This window comes from Echeneis naucrates, chromosome 8 (genome assembly GCF_900963305.1).
Source record: "Echeneis naucrates chromosome 8, fEcheNa1.1, whole genome shotgun sequence".
NCBI lineage: Eukaryota > Metazoa > Chordata > Actinopteri > Carangiformes > Echeneidae > Echeneis > Echeneis naucrates.
The window spans coordinates 15,201,462-15,218,119 of record NC_042518.1 but is presented as its reverse complement, the minus strand read 5'-3'; the positions used below and the strand labels follow the sequence as shown (position 1 = coordinate 15,218,119).

Here is a 16,658-nt window from a genome sequence, read left to right as displayed (position 1 = left end):
GCGTGATATTTTGTGAACAGCCCAAGAAAGCAAAAGTGAAGTTGTGGCCCCAGATTCCTGCCTGGATCTTCGGCCCCAGTCTGCTCCATATATTTCCGCATCTGGGATGAGTCCAGCTGTTATCCTCAGGTATTCATTGATGGCTGCCAGATTTCCTGTCCAGATGCGGAGGTAGCATCTTGAAATCATGCTTTCCGTGGTCCACATCTGGGGACTGGGGTGTACGCTTGGCTGTCTGAAAGCCTACAGAGCAGGTATCACACAACAAGCTGATCCAGTCTTAAAATGATTCTGACGGGCCAAAGGTTCAACTTATCACTCCAGAGAAACGCACTTCCAGGCTTTCAATGTCACTGTCAAGCTTCAGGAGTACTTGTTGGAACAGGTAGCGGCTGGTTAGCTTAGTTTAGCATGAGGCTAATCTCCAGCGGGTCAGTTGCTTGTACATTTTAGTTTTTATATTCACAGCACAAACAATTTGGTAAAAGTTGTTGGGCATTTCGGCTGCTGGCGGGCAGATTTAAGTTCCTTGAGATAGTGCAAGGCTAGCAGTTTCCAGTCTTTTACGCTAAGCTATGCTAAGCTAATCACTACATTTCGTCTCTTTTGTCTCCGGCCGTGAGAAAATACACTCCTAAATACTTATATTTCCCAAAAGGACGAATAAATCCTTTAAAGAGTAAGACAAGCACCACGGTGGACGGCAGGCAGAGAACCCCTCCCTCGGTGAACTCCTCCCACCATAAAGCTCCGGAGGGCGGACCAGCAGCGGCAGTCGGTGGATCCGCGTCCCCGCTCACAGAGACCAGAAACCGGCTGCCACAGCTCCGCTCCTCACCGTCACACAACGCTTTCCTATACGGGCTTAAAATGTAGCGAGTCCCCGGCTTTAAAAAGCCTCTTTCTAATCGTAACACAGCGCGTTGATGTAGTTGCTCAGAGGATCACCAAAGCGGCGTTTTCCTAAACGAACATGCAGCCTTAAGCGGTGGAAGTTGACTTTCAGCCCGGCAGCGCAGATGGAGAGCAGCGCTCCTTAGCCGAGAGGACGAGATGGGAAAATGGGAGCTAGCAATGGTAAGTTGACATCCAGAAACACACATTCACCCCCTGAGCCGGTCTGAAGTCAGCTCTGACAGCCCTCAGTCAGGTCACACAGCTGAGCAAAATAACTCACCCTCTGGAATACTACATCATGCCTTAGCTTTCATTTCTGATATGCTGCTTTATATGAAAAAAGAAAACAAAAAGGAAGGAACATCAGTCACTTGTATTGATTTTAAATGAGTTTAATTTGGTCCCAGTTGTGTCCATATCATTTCCAGCTGTTTTGTCTTGGAAGAGGAGCCACTTCCAAGCCTGCTCACAAGTATTTTTCTTCTTCTTCTTCTTCTTCTTCTTCTTCTTCTTCTTCTTTTTTTCAGAAAATATAGTGCTTAGTTTTCGACCGATCTGTACTTTTAATACATGAGAGTCCCGAACTGGTTCTTTAAAAGGTCAACACTAAGACACTTGTTTGCTTCCCTTTGTTGATGAGTTCTCATCACCTGCTTCTTGAGTCATAGTTGATCCTGTAAAGGCATGTTAGCGCAGTACCCGCCAGGCAAATTCATTTTTATTTTTTTATTTATTTTATATTCAGGTGTGTTCAGAACAATGAACACATCTCTGACACAAGGAGGAGTTTCCAATATGTGGAGCCACCAGACGGTTCTAGTTTCTGTGTGGGACAGTAGGGCCTGTGTGATACTGGTTAACACTGGAGTCTTTAGACAGCGACATTTGCATAAGAGGATGCAAGTATTCTAATTGATTTTCAACAATTGTGTTGAGCTCACACAGTTTCTTTCATCGTCTTCTGCAGTGTGCACAGTAGCTGCTCTCTGGTTGATTAAGACTCACCTTTTAATTTTTCAGATGCAAGAACATGTACTTGTTCAGAATGACTCAAATCTAAAAGTTCGTTGGCATGCATTATTGTCTGTGCTGAACGGAGCTTGGAGGCAGATATTGATCATCTACTTGCTCCAGTGACATGAAAGCTATTTAGATTTGGAAAAGCATTTGTATATCAACCAAATGGATTAGACGTTAGTCATGCAAAAGCTGTTACAGACTGCAGAGTTATGTAACGTATTAATGTCTGATTTTCAGCATTGGGTTTGGTTTGCTTGTCTTTGATTGTACTCGGTGTGTAGGAAAAAAAGTGTAATGTCTTGTGTAACTCTTAAGGACCTTTTGTGAAGTCTAAGAGTAATGCCATTGTGACGTTATCAGGGTTATCGCAGCTGGGCTGCTGACAATAAAGCAAATTAACAGCCTGTATTACGAACTGGGGTCATGCGTACTCAAAACATTCCAATATCCATATCACTGACTGCTCTTTGCAGTCAGTGATACTGATAGTGGAATAAGTTTCAGTGGGCACAGGCTCCTTAGGATCACTGCATATTGTTAAAATCACAGACCACATGTTGTCCAGTGGTTCCCTTTGATCGGTTGTTTTAAATTTTTGTTTTTGTGCAGCTACTGCCTCATTATGCTAGCATAACTATCTTCTTCTCATATGGAAAATCCTGAACAAGGAGCTCAGTATTCACAGTGGATAAACCCTGTTCCTCTGGGTGCATTGCATCAAGTGCTGTGGAGTACTCTGGAGCAGCTGCAGCTCAAACACTTAGCTCAAACAAGGACTTGTCTGCGTATGTAATGGAACTCGAATGTTTTAAATCATGACTCTTTGTGCTGGACAGGGCCCTTCTCATTGGTTATTAGAGGATCAGTTATGGTGAAGGGAACATCTGACATTTTGTGTTCATTCTTTGATGCACCAACCTTTTGATAATGCGCTATTTGTCCATAAACAATATTTTGTATGTCTAGAATTCTTGGAAATTTCAGCTTAGGCTTGCAGGAAACTTATGAAAATTAAAACTCAGCACTGGCTATACACCAGCATGCAAAGAGAATGAACATCTGATAATTACTGTCACTGCACGCTAACATGCTTGTACTGTCAGCGTATGGAATGATGGCTATGTGTGTTAACAAATATGTGGGTTGAGTGTGTTTCTCAGTAGTATTGTGTCATCGTTTGTGTGGTCATCCAGCAGTTTACTAAAGGAGGTTTGGAGCTATCTTTACCTCCTTGTGGCTCATCCTCTGACCCTAGTGTTGTGAGCAGTAACACTAGCAGATATGTATTTTTGTATCTGACCCCCATCTGTATATTTTAAGACATCTGCAGGGGATTTGAATGGCAGCTAGTGTCTTGCTTCCAGTGCCGATGTATAACTAAATTATGTTTATCCACTCCTACCCTCACCAGAAACCAGTCCAGGAGTGGGGTGAGGAGTTTGAGGACGGCGCCGTTTATGGGGTCACTCTGCGTCGGGAACCTGTCCCTTCGGCCCCAAACCCCAGTGACACAAATCCATGTTGCGCTTTTGTCCAGTACCGGACCTTCAAAGTGCGGCGCCTGAAGGCCGCGACCTTGCAGCTGCTTGTGAATCATCTCCTGGATCCCGGCTGCCAGGAGCAGGACTACAGCAGGATCTTCCTCTCCACATACAGAACCTTTACCAGTAGCTCAAAGCTTATAGAGCTGCTCTTCCAGAGGTACCACTTTGTTTTTTAAAGTAACACTTACTTAAAAAACAACAAAAAAAAAACAACATTCACTTGCTTTTTGAGTTATGTGGGAAGATTGACACATCTTTATGTCTGTACAGTGAATACAGTGCAATAGTATAAGTCTGCTGAGGTGGACTGAGCTAAACAGCTCGTCCTGTTTCAGCAGCTCTATCCAAAGGTAACAAATCTGCCTTCTTACACCTCGAAGGCTCTCTTTACAAATGCCTTAGATGACATTTATTTATCTGTGGAAATGTGTAAACGGCTAGCAGCCACATTTCCACATCTCCAGTGTTTACGCCAAGTTGAGGTAACAAGTCCTCTGGATGTAGCCATGTCATATGGTTTTACTCTCAGTTCTGTAACGTTATTACTGCTTGGCCAAGAAATAGTCTGTCATGTAAATGTGCTTGAATCTGAGCGTGCCGTGCATGCAAAGTCACCATGGTGTGTCAGACTGGTCCCTGACAAAGCAACCTCTTCTCTCAGGTTCAATATAATGAGTACCTGGCAGGTGCTTATTATCTAGAGGCCAACAACAACTATTGTGCGCAGAGTGGTTTTAGACTGTGGTTGGCCTGACTTAAGGTCAGGGTAAAGATAGCTGCAGTGCAGGTGCAAATCATTAAAAACGGTCACTGTGAGTTCTGTTATCCTTTCCTTGCATGTTTTTGACCCTGCTTTCATTCTTTTAGAGAGAATGCTGTCTCAGACCTGGACAACAGTGAATGCCATAGGAGGTAAGTGGATGTTCACCTTTATTTAGATCATCTAATAGACCTAAAAATTCCATTCAATTCATTTCTGCGGTGACTCTCTGATTAAAAATGGTTGTGGAATAGTTAAAATGTAATGACTCACGCTGCCTCCCCAGCCCTCTGTTGGCCTTTGTCCAGACATGGTTGGATGAGTACAGCGAGGACTTCAGGGATCCTCCTGTGCACCCGGCACTCAGGCAGTTGTTGGATCACCTGAGGATCAGCTCTGCTGTGCATGATAGTATGCGCAGCCAACCCAATTTCTGCTCGTTGGCTGGGCAAGCTGAGGCATTGCTCAAGAGGTTCCAGAGAGAAGGTGATCCTCCCTCACACAATATACCTGATAAGGCTTTTGTTCACATGCTATAATAGCGTTCAACAGTGTGATAATCCAACTCTTCCTTTTTCTTAATTCCTGCTCTCTATATTTATTCAGAATCTGATTCAAAATGTCGGTTCTTATGTGGCAGGTCTGGAACAAGGGGAGGGATCTGGTGATGAGGATTCAGGGTGTGAAAACTCTGTGGATCAAGTTGGTATCGTGGATTTTTTGACTTCAGCTGTTGCTGAACAGCTCACCCAAATGGATTCTGTGCGTGAGAAAATGTGTTCCTTCCACATCTTCCATATTTCCATATTTAAGTTGTTTTATAGAAGATTAAAGCCTGATAATTGTTTTTGTCATGGCATTTCAGGCCCTATTTGTCAAAGTGGTGCCTTACCAGTGTCTGGGCTGTGTGTGGTCTCAAAGAGACAAGAAGGAAAACATGTCCCCCACCATCAGGGCCACCATTGCACAGTTTAATACTGTCACCAACCAGGTCATTACATCCTTGCTGTGTCAACCTACAAAGCCCACCTCTAGTCCCACTTCCTCCTGCCAGCCTCCCTCTTCTCCAGTTCAAAGGGCCCGCATCATAGAGAAGTGGATCAGAGTAGCACAGGTCAGTCATACAGAATCTGACCTCATGTTACAAGTCCATGATTTCATAAGCACCTCATTAACTCAGCTTTTATTCAAGAACTACATTTACCACACAAACAAAATCATTGGGCCAATTAAGGTCAAATCAAGTGAAACACTGAAAGCATTTTTTTCTGCACAGGACTGTCGTCAGTTGAAGAACTTCTCCTCTCTCAAGGCGATTCTGTCAGCCCTTCAGTCTAATGCTGTTTACAGGCTGAGAAAGACCTGGGCTGCAGTTAGCAGGTAAAGTTGGCTTACTCCCATATCTGAGGTCAAGGGTTTGTCTGTCATTGCATTTATATTGTGTTTTACATAATTGCTTTTTGGGGGAGAGATTGAACCAGTTCACCAGTGCAATTCAATGTCTTCAACAGAGCAATTCAGCAAATGTCTTGCTTTTGGATGACCCATATTCTGTGTGAGGCCGTGAACAATGTTTATATACTATAATTTCAAGAACAGTTGACATGCTTGCCCTCAGTTATGGTTTAAACCACTGGCCATTGACCAAGAAGTGGAATGTAAAATACCAGTTATTTATGGATTAAAGTGTGTGATATGTAATTGAACTAACTAACTCTGGTTTCTGTTTTGTTGTTGTTGTTGTTGTTGTTTTTTTTTTAGAGATAGCATGGCCATGTTTAACAACCTGTGTGAAACCTTCCCTGATGAGAACTGTGTTCTAACCAGCAGAGAGCTCCTGGGGGAGGTGAGATGAAAACTGCTAGTTGAGAAAAAACATCCTATATTTACTTTATCGTTTAGTGTTAAAACCTGAGTTGCACAAGTCTTGAACCTTTACTCTTCCCTAAAAAGTTTGGTCTTGACCTCCTCTATGTGTAAAGTGCATTGATGTAACTTTATTATTTGGTGCTACGTAAATAAATGTGATTGATTTACTAGTAGATTTTTATATTATTTATATTATAATACTCTTATATAAGAGACTGCAACATTATCTTCATTGGACTCTGTTTTTGAGCTAGTAAATTTATAATATCTTCAAAATATATCTTGAAATATAATTAAACACTGGTGATATTTATTTAGAGTTTTCCTCTGCATATTAGAAAACCTGTAAATACTAGTCTTAGTAAGAGTTTAAAAGTGAAGTTGCTCTGCTAAGTTGCACTGATGCAAATAATCCATCCACAACTGCAACACTGTTAGTTAGTAAGTAAGATAATGTTTGTTGCATAGGAAGTAATCCGATTTTCAGAATAAAATATAATTGTAGAGTCTCTCTGTAAATTGTGCTTGGTTATGGGAACAGTTCGTACAAAATCAACTAACAAGTCAGCTCATGTCATTCTTTGTAAATGGTATAAATGAATGTTAAATGTTGATAAAGACAAGATAAATATTTAAATACTTCAACATTTAAATATTTAAATTCTGTCACTTTTATGCACAGTATACAAAGTGACAGGAGAAAATATTCCTATAAATTTCCATTGGAAAGGCATTTGGTTTATGTTTGACCCATCTGTGTATGGAAGAGTTAATGTTTACCAGTGGCCACAATTCCATCTGCTGCATCAGCTGCAGTCTCAGCATATTAAATTATTCACACAATCAGTATCTGGGTTATGGCACTAGTCTATTTCAGCTGAAGTTAAAAATGTGTAATAGGTCTTTATTATTAATATCCAAAATTCAGTTGACTGTAAAGAGACTATGGTATGTACAAGCTAGCAAAAAGAATGTCCTGTACATGGGTTTGTTTTTTCTTTTACTTATTAAAAAGATTACATTTTCTGTTAATATTTACAGTGTGTTAATGGGAAAACTGGATGTGCCAGGCACACTGTGTTCCTTTTTTTTTTTTTTAATTTTTTTTTTTAATTCTTTTAAAGTACTCTCCCTCAGGCAATTGCGTCAGAAGTATCCTGTGTCTAGTTGCAGTGAAAGGACACTAAAGTGAAATGATTATCAGTTTTCTTTGTGTACGACAACTAAGCAATGTACACAAGACTTGCTTCATTAAAAAAAAAAAAGAAAGAAAGAAATAATTCTAATCCTGGTGTTTCCTTTTTTCACTTTCCATTGTAGCTGTTTTCAGGCACTGCCTTTTATGAAGGAAACTTTTATCTATGTAAACACAATCAGTTATACATACACTTCAGTGTATTTGCTGTTTTGAAAGGCAGACAAGTACATGCAAAGACTTGCAAGTGGCCTCCCTCCCCTTCACAGCAAAACTGTTGAACAGGATGTTCAAGTTAATGTGTAATAAAACCTTTTCATGCATTGAAGAATATGCGTCGTAAGCCAATTTACATTTTGCTTATGCGATTCATTTCAATTCCTCCTGTAAGCGATTATGTGCTGTCATATAATATCTCTACATAAACATTCACGCAGATGGAAGGAAAATAACTTTTTTATTATTTTAATCACTTGCAGTGAGTCTCTGTATGTGCCAATAACCTTCAACTGAATATAGCTGTGTCTGACCCTGTCTCACAGGACGGAGGCCAAGCGACGGTGGATAACATTTCTCCAAAGATAACCAAGCAGTGCCCGGTCTCCAGACAGATGGTAAGCGCTTTTGAAGAGAGGATATGAAGCTGAGTGCCACATATCACTGAGGTCTACTTCAGCTGAAACTGTTCCAGCAGCAGACTTTCCTTTCGTGCCACAGTAAATGCGCTACTTTATAGTTATAATGTTTCAAAATATGATCCTTTTATCGTGTGCTTTTGTCTTGTGGTTATTTTACCTGAAGCAGGGTTAATTTGAGCTTTTTAAAAAGACACATGCAGAATCCCTCATATTATAAAACTCTAAAAGACACAAGAGCCTCTTTCCCACAGTGTGGGTGGAGTATCTCTGGCATGGCTGAGGCCCAAGCCTATCTTTAGCCATGCTTGGTGCTGAGCAAGTTTCAAATGGCCTCAGATCACAAGGATTATAGGATAGTAATAATAGACTTAACTGGGGTCTTTTATAAGTCATATGCACATTCTCCAGGGCTGTAACACGAAGCCATAGTGCTACAAACTAGGACATCCTCTGGGTGAATGTTGTCCAAACTCAACCCATTCAATACATTAAAAATGGAAAAAGAAAATGACTGTATTTGAAAGACACAACCGAGCAGATACAAACGACATTTGAAACTGCTGCTGGAAGCCTAATGGGCAGTGTCCTGACATGTCTGTTCTTCGCAGAGTTCCTCTAGTGGAGTGGTTCCTTACCTGGGCACCTATCTGACAGTCCTCACCATGCTCGACACAGCCCTGCCAGACACTTTGGAGGTAAATGAGGCATTAGTGGATAGGAATGTCATGATTCTTCCCTCCACTCCCCCAAAACTTGCCCTCGCTGCTGTTGATCTCTTGCAATACAGTAATACTATCACAATTTATGCTGTATTACATTTAAATGACAAAATTATGATTCTACTGAAAATAAATAAACTAATTTAACTGTCGCCTAATCTTAATTAGGGCGGAGCTATCATGGCTGGTAAAAGTAACTTCATTAGCCCAAGATTCATTCCCCTATTCAGGTTTCACAATCAGTATATAAACACACACGAAGCCAGTAGCAGAATTTAAAGAAGCAACAAGTTGAAAGCTTGGCAGCCCGGCACATTGATAAACATAAAAACAGCTAGAAATACCTGTGATCAATTTTTTGGGTAATTCACAGAATGGTCATTCTTTTCTCCATCATTGTTTTGCTGTCAGCTCATTTAGCAATTTAACAATTACCAAATTTGATCATTTTTATTTTCAGATGTATGAGGAACAATCCGTAATTATAATTTCAGGTTCAGCTTTGTTGAAGGGTGAAGTTTGCTAGTTTTGAGAAGCTGTATGGTCGTCCTGTCACTTTTTTTGTGTTTAATTTCACATGAAGTTTTTTTTTCAAAGCTTTGAAATAACACTTATGCATAACAAAAAATTAAATACAAAAAATAACAACTTTGTCCCAAGAATAAAAATATGAAGCCTTGCTTTTGCTAAACTGTCAAATTTCATTAAAATTCAATGTTTGATTCAATTAATATTGTATACATGCAATCAATAAATACTGTGTAATCTACTATTTTGACAGGGTGGGCTCATAAACCTTGAGAAGAGGAGGAGGGTAGGTTGTTCATTTTTGTCTCATCTTTTATGCATTTTTCCTTGTTATTTTATTTTTTTCACAGTAATCAAAAACAAAGTAGCAAATGTGTATTATGGCACAGCATTATGTCAGAGCTACAATCTTGTGGTCTTGGGTGTGTGCAGTGTATTTAAGAGTAAACAGAGCAGGTGACTGTTTACTGTCACTTGTCTTTTACTGATTGGAAGCTGGAGATCTTTGGTTATGCTTTTTAAACATTTAAATATATATTAATCAAAGGCTTCACCACAACTTTGTGTCTTTTCAAAGCATAGTGCTGCGTTGCCTTGTTGCTCCAAGCAGGATGTGCAACCGCACAAATGACACGAAGCAGGACACCTAGAAGCCTCAGTCGATCTGTTTATCAACAGACTTTTTCTCCCCCAACAGGAGTTTGAGGTTCTCTCACAGATCCGTTTGCTGCAGGCGTCCTGTTCCCAGTACAATCTGCCCCATCATCCCAGAATTGCTGCCTGGCTGCAGGGTTCCGAGCTGCTCACTGACCAGGAAAGGTAGGATAGAAAATGCGCTTCAGGAAAGCCTGATAAGAGAAGAATAAAAATAGGGTAGTCATATAATGTGGTGGTTACACTGTAAGTGTGTCATGCTTAAATGTTATATGGCATCTAATAAGCTGTTATCAGTTGAGGCATGGCTCTAATGGTGACACAGTTGGAGTGCTGTCATAAAAAAAAAAAGCTCTGGTTTGACATTTAGAATACATCCATCCGCATGACTAGACTCTGGTAGAGATGCAGCTTTTGATCCAAGAAGCTCATGATAGCTTTGTTGTACATTTTGAACACCAGATTCTGGGTATTATGGACTCAGGGTCCAATGATAACTTTGTGGCTTTTTTTTTTTTTTTACATTTCTGAAATAATTAAAAAAGAACAATAAATGTGTATCAATGTCAACACAATTTGTCAGCACAATTTGACCTGTCCTATTTTTGTGATAACAAAATTGTTTGATGTTTTAGGCATATACAGTTGTGGTCAGAAGTTTATATGTACTCAAGATGGGCATGAATGCCAGAATGGCTTTTTAATGATTTCTTTGAACTGCTCTTTTTCCAGGGTCTAACACTGGGTCAAAATTATGCATACAGGCTCAAATATACACATATATTCACCTAAATCGTTAAATAACTGGTGCTGAAGGTTGTAGAATGTTGTTTTTTGTTTTTTTTTTAACTTGACAAGGCCAAGCCCTTTTGACTTCTTATTGGTGATCATGATAGCTGATAGTCTATCTTCGGCAGCATAAAAAGGATTTGTTTGACAGCACTCATTGGATTGACCACTACGCAGAACAATGGGAAAGTCTATGCAGCTCAGTTAAGAGCTAAGAAGGAGAATTGTAGATTGTAGTTGGAAACTCTTTTGGAGCCATTTTTTTAAACAATTGCTCAGTTCAAACAATTGCATGTAAGTACAAGTTATTTGGATGCATTACCACTTTGTTCTGGAAGAAGACCCAAACGGTCACCCCTAGATGAAAGGAAATTGGTTATGATGTTCAGGAACACCCCAGGAACCAACAAGGCTCAAGCCTGCCATGAACTGGAAACAGTGTCAGTGTCCACAGTAAAGAGAGCGATATACAGTACATTTCCATGGACTGAGAGGGTGCCGACCAAGAAAGAAGCCCCTGCTCCCAAATCAACAGGTTAAAGCTCGACTGAAATTTGTACCTGCCCACATGGACAAAGCAAATGCCTTCTGGAGAAAGGTTTTATGCTCCGATGTGAGAAAGATTGAGCTATTTATTCCAACTACACAAAGTAGTTATAATAATTCACAAATCAACAGCTGGATGGCTAAAACGTATACACAATTGGGTGTTCCAATAGGACAATGATCCCAAACACACATTAACACTGGTTTTGGAATGGACAAAGCAGGCTACCATTGAATTCCTGGAATGGCCTTAGCAAATCCCTGACCTCAACCCTATTGAACATTTTTGGACTATGCTTTAAAGTCGGGTATGTGTTAGGAAATCAAACAATTTAAATGAACTCAACCAATTCTAGCAAGAAGGTAATGGTTAGCATTGTTGCACCAGAAAAAGAAGGTTGCAGGTTCGGTTCCCAGCCTGGGGCCTTTTGCATGTTCTCCCCATGCCTGTGCAGGTTTCCCCCCACCGTTAAGACATCATGTTTAGTGGTGGTTAACTGGTGACTCTAAATTGTGTGAGTGGGAGTGGTTGTTGGTCTCTGTGTGATGGACTGGTGACCCCACCCTCACCCAGAGTGAGCTGGGATTGGCTCCAGCACCCCCACCACCTGGAAACGGATAAGTGGTAGGAGATGAATGAATTATTTTATTTTATTTTTTTATTTTTTTTTTAACCAAGAAGAGTGGTCAAACATCCAGCCAGTATTATGCCAGAAGCGTATTGATAGCTGCAAAAAGCATCTGATCACAGTGAAACTTGCATTTAACCAAGTTTATTGGGTGTGTATGTAAATATTTGAGCCCGTATGTATAATTTTGACCATGTGTGAATTTAGGAAAATCCAAAACAAATTTGAACTTGTGAGCCCCATTTCTCATTTTTAAAAATAATTCAATATGTACTTATGACAGTTATGCCTATGATGAGTGTATGTAAACTTCTGACCACAACTGTATTGAGCATTAATGGCTGTTTAGATATTAGTCTGTAAGACATGTTGAGGAAGTAACTTACTTCTGTGGAAGTAAAAGAAAATGTTGCTAATGAAGTCGGCATTCCTTATTTATCCAGCCAGCATTATTTATGGCACATTTTTATTTAGTCATGCTCTGAAGATGAACCTTTGCTCAGAGAGAGTATCACCAGCTCCTTCCTCAAGCAAGAAACAACATCGGACAAACAAATATCCCCTTGTGATTTTAGAATGATATTCATGTTACTTTTTACTTTAAAAAGTCACCTTTTATGACAACGACAGGTTCACTCTCAACATTAGTGCTTGCCAGCCTTGAATCGAATCTATTGAATATTAAACACATTAGGGGAGGTGTCTGTTGGGTAAAATACCAAAAAATGTATACAAGAAATGGGAACTAACAGAAAAAATCTATAGTTGGCATCAACATATTTGACCAGCTGAGATGGCAGCGGCTGCAAAAAGACTTGTGTGCATTGTCACTTTAAATATATCTAGAGCACCAGTTTTTGATTGTCAGTGCTGATGTTCAATATATTACAGCTATGAACTGTCGAGGCAGCTGGAGCCCCCAGTGGATCTCTGTTCACCAATCCTCTGGAGCCACCGCACTCTCACAAAGAAACTCTCCAGGTTAGTATCACACTCTGGTCCGATTTGAATATTCAAACACACAAAGTATGCACATTTTACTAAGCAAAAAGACCTGCGTTTTAACACTTAAACGCTGAACTCACAATTGTACAGTACAATGAACAGCACACCACTTTTAGTGCATCTATATGTGAGGGTTATTATATGTGAGTCTATTGTGCTCTATTACATTCTGGTCGAGGAAGAAAGGGAAAATCGACTCAAGTTAAATCTCTTTGTTCAGTCTCCTGGCGGTAACTGATGGATCCAAGAAAGTGCCTGCTGACCAGATCAGTGTTTCATCTTCTGGATCGAGTGGATCTGAGATGGAAGATCTCTCCTCTCCAAACTCGGCCTGTTCCATCAGACTGCAGGTAAACAGCTGTGTCTGTTTGTATCTGCCTCATTGTCTCTCAACGTTTTTTTTTTTTTTTCTGTCCATCCTTTGTCCTTTATGGCACAAACAGTGGCGTCTTTGTTTATAGCTTTGTCATACTCTGACCTTCATCTAATGGGACTCTGTATTCAGCACAGCATCCACCATTTGCACTACACAAACAAGCACCCTGTTTCAAATGTTGAAAAAAAAAAAAAAGAACCCATAGGCATTTCTAATGGGAGGAGAATGGTTTTTAAACGTGGTAAACTTACACAAGCTCTCTTCAGAAAAAAAAACCTTTCAAGAGTTGTTGAAACTAGCATGAGCCCTGAATAAGTGGAATTTAAATTTAGTTGCTCCTTGGCTGAACCAGAATCGGGTTTGTTTTAGTGTTCAATTCTCACAACTGCACAGTGACTCACAATAAGTTGCTTCAACAACAACCAGTTTTCTAAAACGCTAAAAAAGCATGTTGCCTCATTAATATTCTATTTCTTGTCTCTTTCTCCCTCTCTTCTTCTCTGCAGTCCTTTCACAGCTCATGCAATAATGTGTCTGAGGCCTTCTCTTCCTCCTCCTCCTCACCCTCTCCCTGCTCCTCCACGGCTTCCTCTCCAGACTCTCCCACTCCTTGCAGATCCCCTGCCTCGTCGTGCAGCAGTGCTCTGCCGAGGTCGGCTCAGGCCTCTCACCACAAACGCTCCGTGTCCATGACCTCCCTGCCTGTGTACAACCGTCAGGGGGCTGACTCCTGCATAGTCAGAGTGAGTGTGGACCTGCCTCAGGACAACGGCAACATGTACAAAAGCATCATGGTGAGTTTATTCTTAAGTCACAATTCCAAAACGTTTCGTACCAACCACTGTGTAAATCAGAAAATGTAGTACATCGGTGCACTGCTTAATTACAAGTTTATATTTCTGTTTTTATCTGTTAAGACATTTACACCAATAAACTTCAGAATCATTAATAAGAAAAATCCATCTTTGACTGCAGACTCAGAGTTAATATAGAGCAGACTTTAACATAAGAATATAAAAATTTCTCTACTACTATGCTACTTTTTCAACATTTAAAAGAATCAGCCAGTCAGTCCACATCAGTGGACCACAATATTAACAGTTTGTTTTTTATTCAAGTGCAAACTTTGCTCTGTATTTTATAGTTAACCAGCCAGGACAAAACTGCTCAGGTGATTCAAAGGGCACTGGAAAAGCATCACCTTGAGCACATGGACTGGCAGGAGTTCACCCTTTCACAGGTCATCTCCCAGGAAAGAGGTCAGAAACTGAATGAGAATGAGAATTTGTGCAGAAAAAAAGAAAAGGCCTCTCATGACATTCTTGTTTTTTTTTTTCTTTTCAGAGTTGATAATACCAGACAAAGCAAACGTCTTCTACGCCATGTCCACAACAGCAAACTTTGACTTTCTTTTGCGGCAATTCCCCAAAGGCCAGAAGAAACCACTGAGAGCCACATCCAGCCTTGGACGATACACAAAGTAGCGACTCCATTCTACAGATTCTACAGCTGGAAGAGCTTACGAGCTTGAGAGTTGGCTTTGTTTTTATTAATAATTCTTTTTTAAGAAAGGTACCTTCTCGGAATTGGGCTTTGATTTATTGCTCAGAGGTGAAATTTTCTATGTAACTGACGAAATGATGCAGAAGCACTTTTTGAAGACGAAAGTGGAAGAAGAAGAAGCTTAAAAAAAATCACTTGGACTCAACATGCCCTTATTTCCTATTGGAAGAAACTGGATATTATCCTTGAACCCAAGAAAAAGGAAAACTTTTGAAACTTTTTCCCTGAGGTGTGTTGTTAGTAGACTTTATCTCCGAGTCTGCTGCTAGATGTCACTTCCAGTATGAGGAGCCACACACAATCATGCTCCTTCAGGGAGCAACATGTGTCAACATCAGTGACCTATTTATACACGTACATTGAGGAATGACCGGCCGTTTCCCATCACGGCTGGCTGCCATTAATAACCCGCACTTCGGAGGGGGAATGTGGGTCAGATGCTGTATTAAGGGTGCTGGTAATGAACGCCTGTGGCCTTCCTGCAGGTTGTCAGCCATTTGAGACGAAGCACCCCGGTGTCTGAATGTGTCACTCTGCCTGTGCCATGCGAGAAGTGGGTGGGGGCACTCTCGCCAGGATTTGCTGTGCTCCCTGAGAGTTTGAGTTGGACTCCTGTGGTACTGATTGTCTGTGGCTTGCAGCCTCAACTGGAAAGATGGCATTCCTAAACCGTAACCATGGCAGCCAGTATTTTGATGGCTAGACGTGTAAATGGCAAATGGCTCCTGTGACAAGATTAGACAGCGATAAGGGTGACCTGTTGTTTTGGCTTTGTCTTTGTGTAATGAATATGTTAGTTTGACTTCGAAGTCAGATTTTGTGTTTTGTATTTTCACTTTTGTTCCACTGTGCACCTTTACTTGATCGAACATTGTGATAACTCACTTGGAGGCTTTAACTTGTTTTCTGACTTGGGGGGGTGGGGGTGAAATGCCTTTGAGATACTTTTATTGTGCAACATATTTAATGAATGTGGTACTAATTTTAGAGATGTCTTATCTTCTGATAAATACTAAGATCATCTGAGATGTTAATTTTTTAATTTTTTATTGTTTTTTACTAAATATGACAAGTTGCCTCAGACGAATAGGCCTAGATGAATCTGGTAACCTAAGGCGTCATGGGGAGTCGAGATCTGATCATTTCACTGAGATTATTTGAAAGCTAAGCTGTAATTATATTGTTGATAATGATCACATTTTCTGACAGTTAAAGCTTGAGGGTGTATTTGCAAGAGGAATACTTCTACAAAGACGAGACACAAAGTTTTCACACAGAAAATTCCACGAAACATCTGTGAGCCAAGAGCCTTGCCCAGGGGCATATGACGCTGTCAAGAAAAGGTGCCTTGTTGAACTCTTACAACCACAGTCTTTCTGTAAATTGCAAACACTTAAACAACAGTTTCCGTTTCCTGATACTGTGCAATATCTTCCCTCTTGGCAACTGAAACTTGAGTGGATAATATTTTTGGCCTTATGAAAAAAAAAAAAGAAGAAAAAATATATATATATTGTACTGTTGAGTCTTTTTAATGACAATAAAGTCACAGTTCTGAAACAGGAATGTTTAAACTGCTTAAAAAAGAAAATCAAATTTTTTTTAACATGCATTTCTACCCTGTATTGATGACTTTCTAATAAACACATTTTCCAAGTTCCTGTTTATCTTATGAAGCTGTTTATGGTTCACAGTGTAAAACAGTGTAAGCGTTGCCAGTGTTACCTTCTTTCTTTTTTTCTCATAAAAGTTTAAGTTTATTCCAAATTAAAGCCAACATCATGTAAATTGCCCTGAAAATACTTTAAAAGAAAAAAATATATTCTATAATGTAATTGAAAAATGTAAAAATTAATGAATTTCTTTGAAAATGAGCACACAAATATCAGCTGATACAAAAAATAATTAAAAAAAAACTTGTTTCAG

At 40.0% G+C, this 16,658-nt stretch overlaps 1 protein-coding gene across 1 annotated transcript; it reads left to right on the top strand.

Annotated features, from left to right (window-relative positions):
- The first annotated feature begins 711 nt into the window (after window positions 1-711).
- Window positions 712-16,281, top strand: LOC115047391 (ral guanine nucleotide dissociation stimulator-like 1). Its single transcript, XM_029508291.1, has 17 exons — window positions 712-1,077; window positions 3,329-3,618; window positions 4,329-4,373; window positions 4,508-4,707; window positions 4,862-4,983; window positions 5,087-5,335; window positions 5,498-5,601; window positions 5,983-6,067; window positions 7,828-7,899; window positions 8,532-8,618; window positions 9,424-9,456; window positions 9,868-9,989; window positions 12,680-12,769; window positions 13,014-13,143; window positions 13,676-13,963; window positions 14,314-14,428; window positions 14,514-16,281. The coding sequence occupies exons 1-17, from the start codon at window positions 1,054-1,056 to the stop codon at window positions 14,651-14,653; spliced, it is 2,196 nt and encodes a 731-aa protein (XP_029364151.1). The 5' UTR covers window positions 712-1,053; the 3' UTR covers window positions 14,654-16,281.
- The last annotated feature ends 377 nt before the right edge of the window (window positions 16,282-16,658 follow it).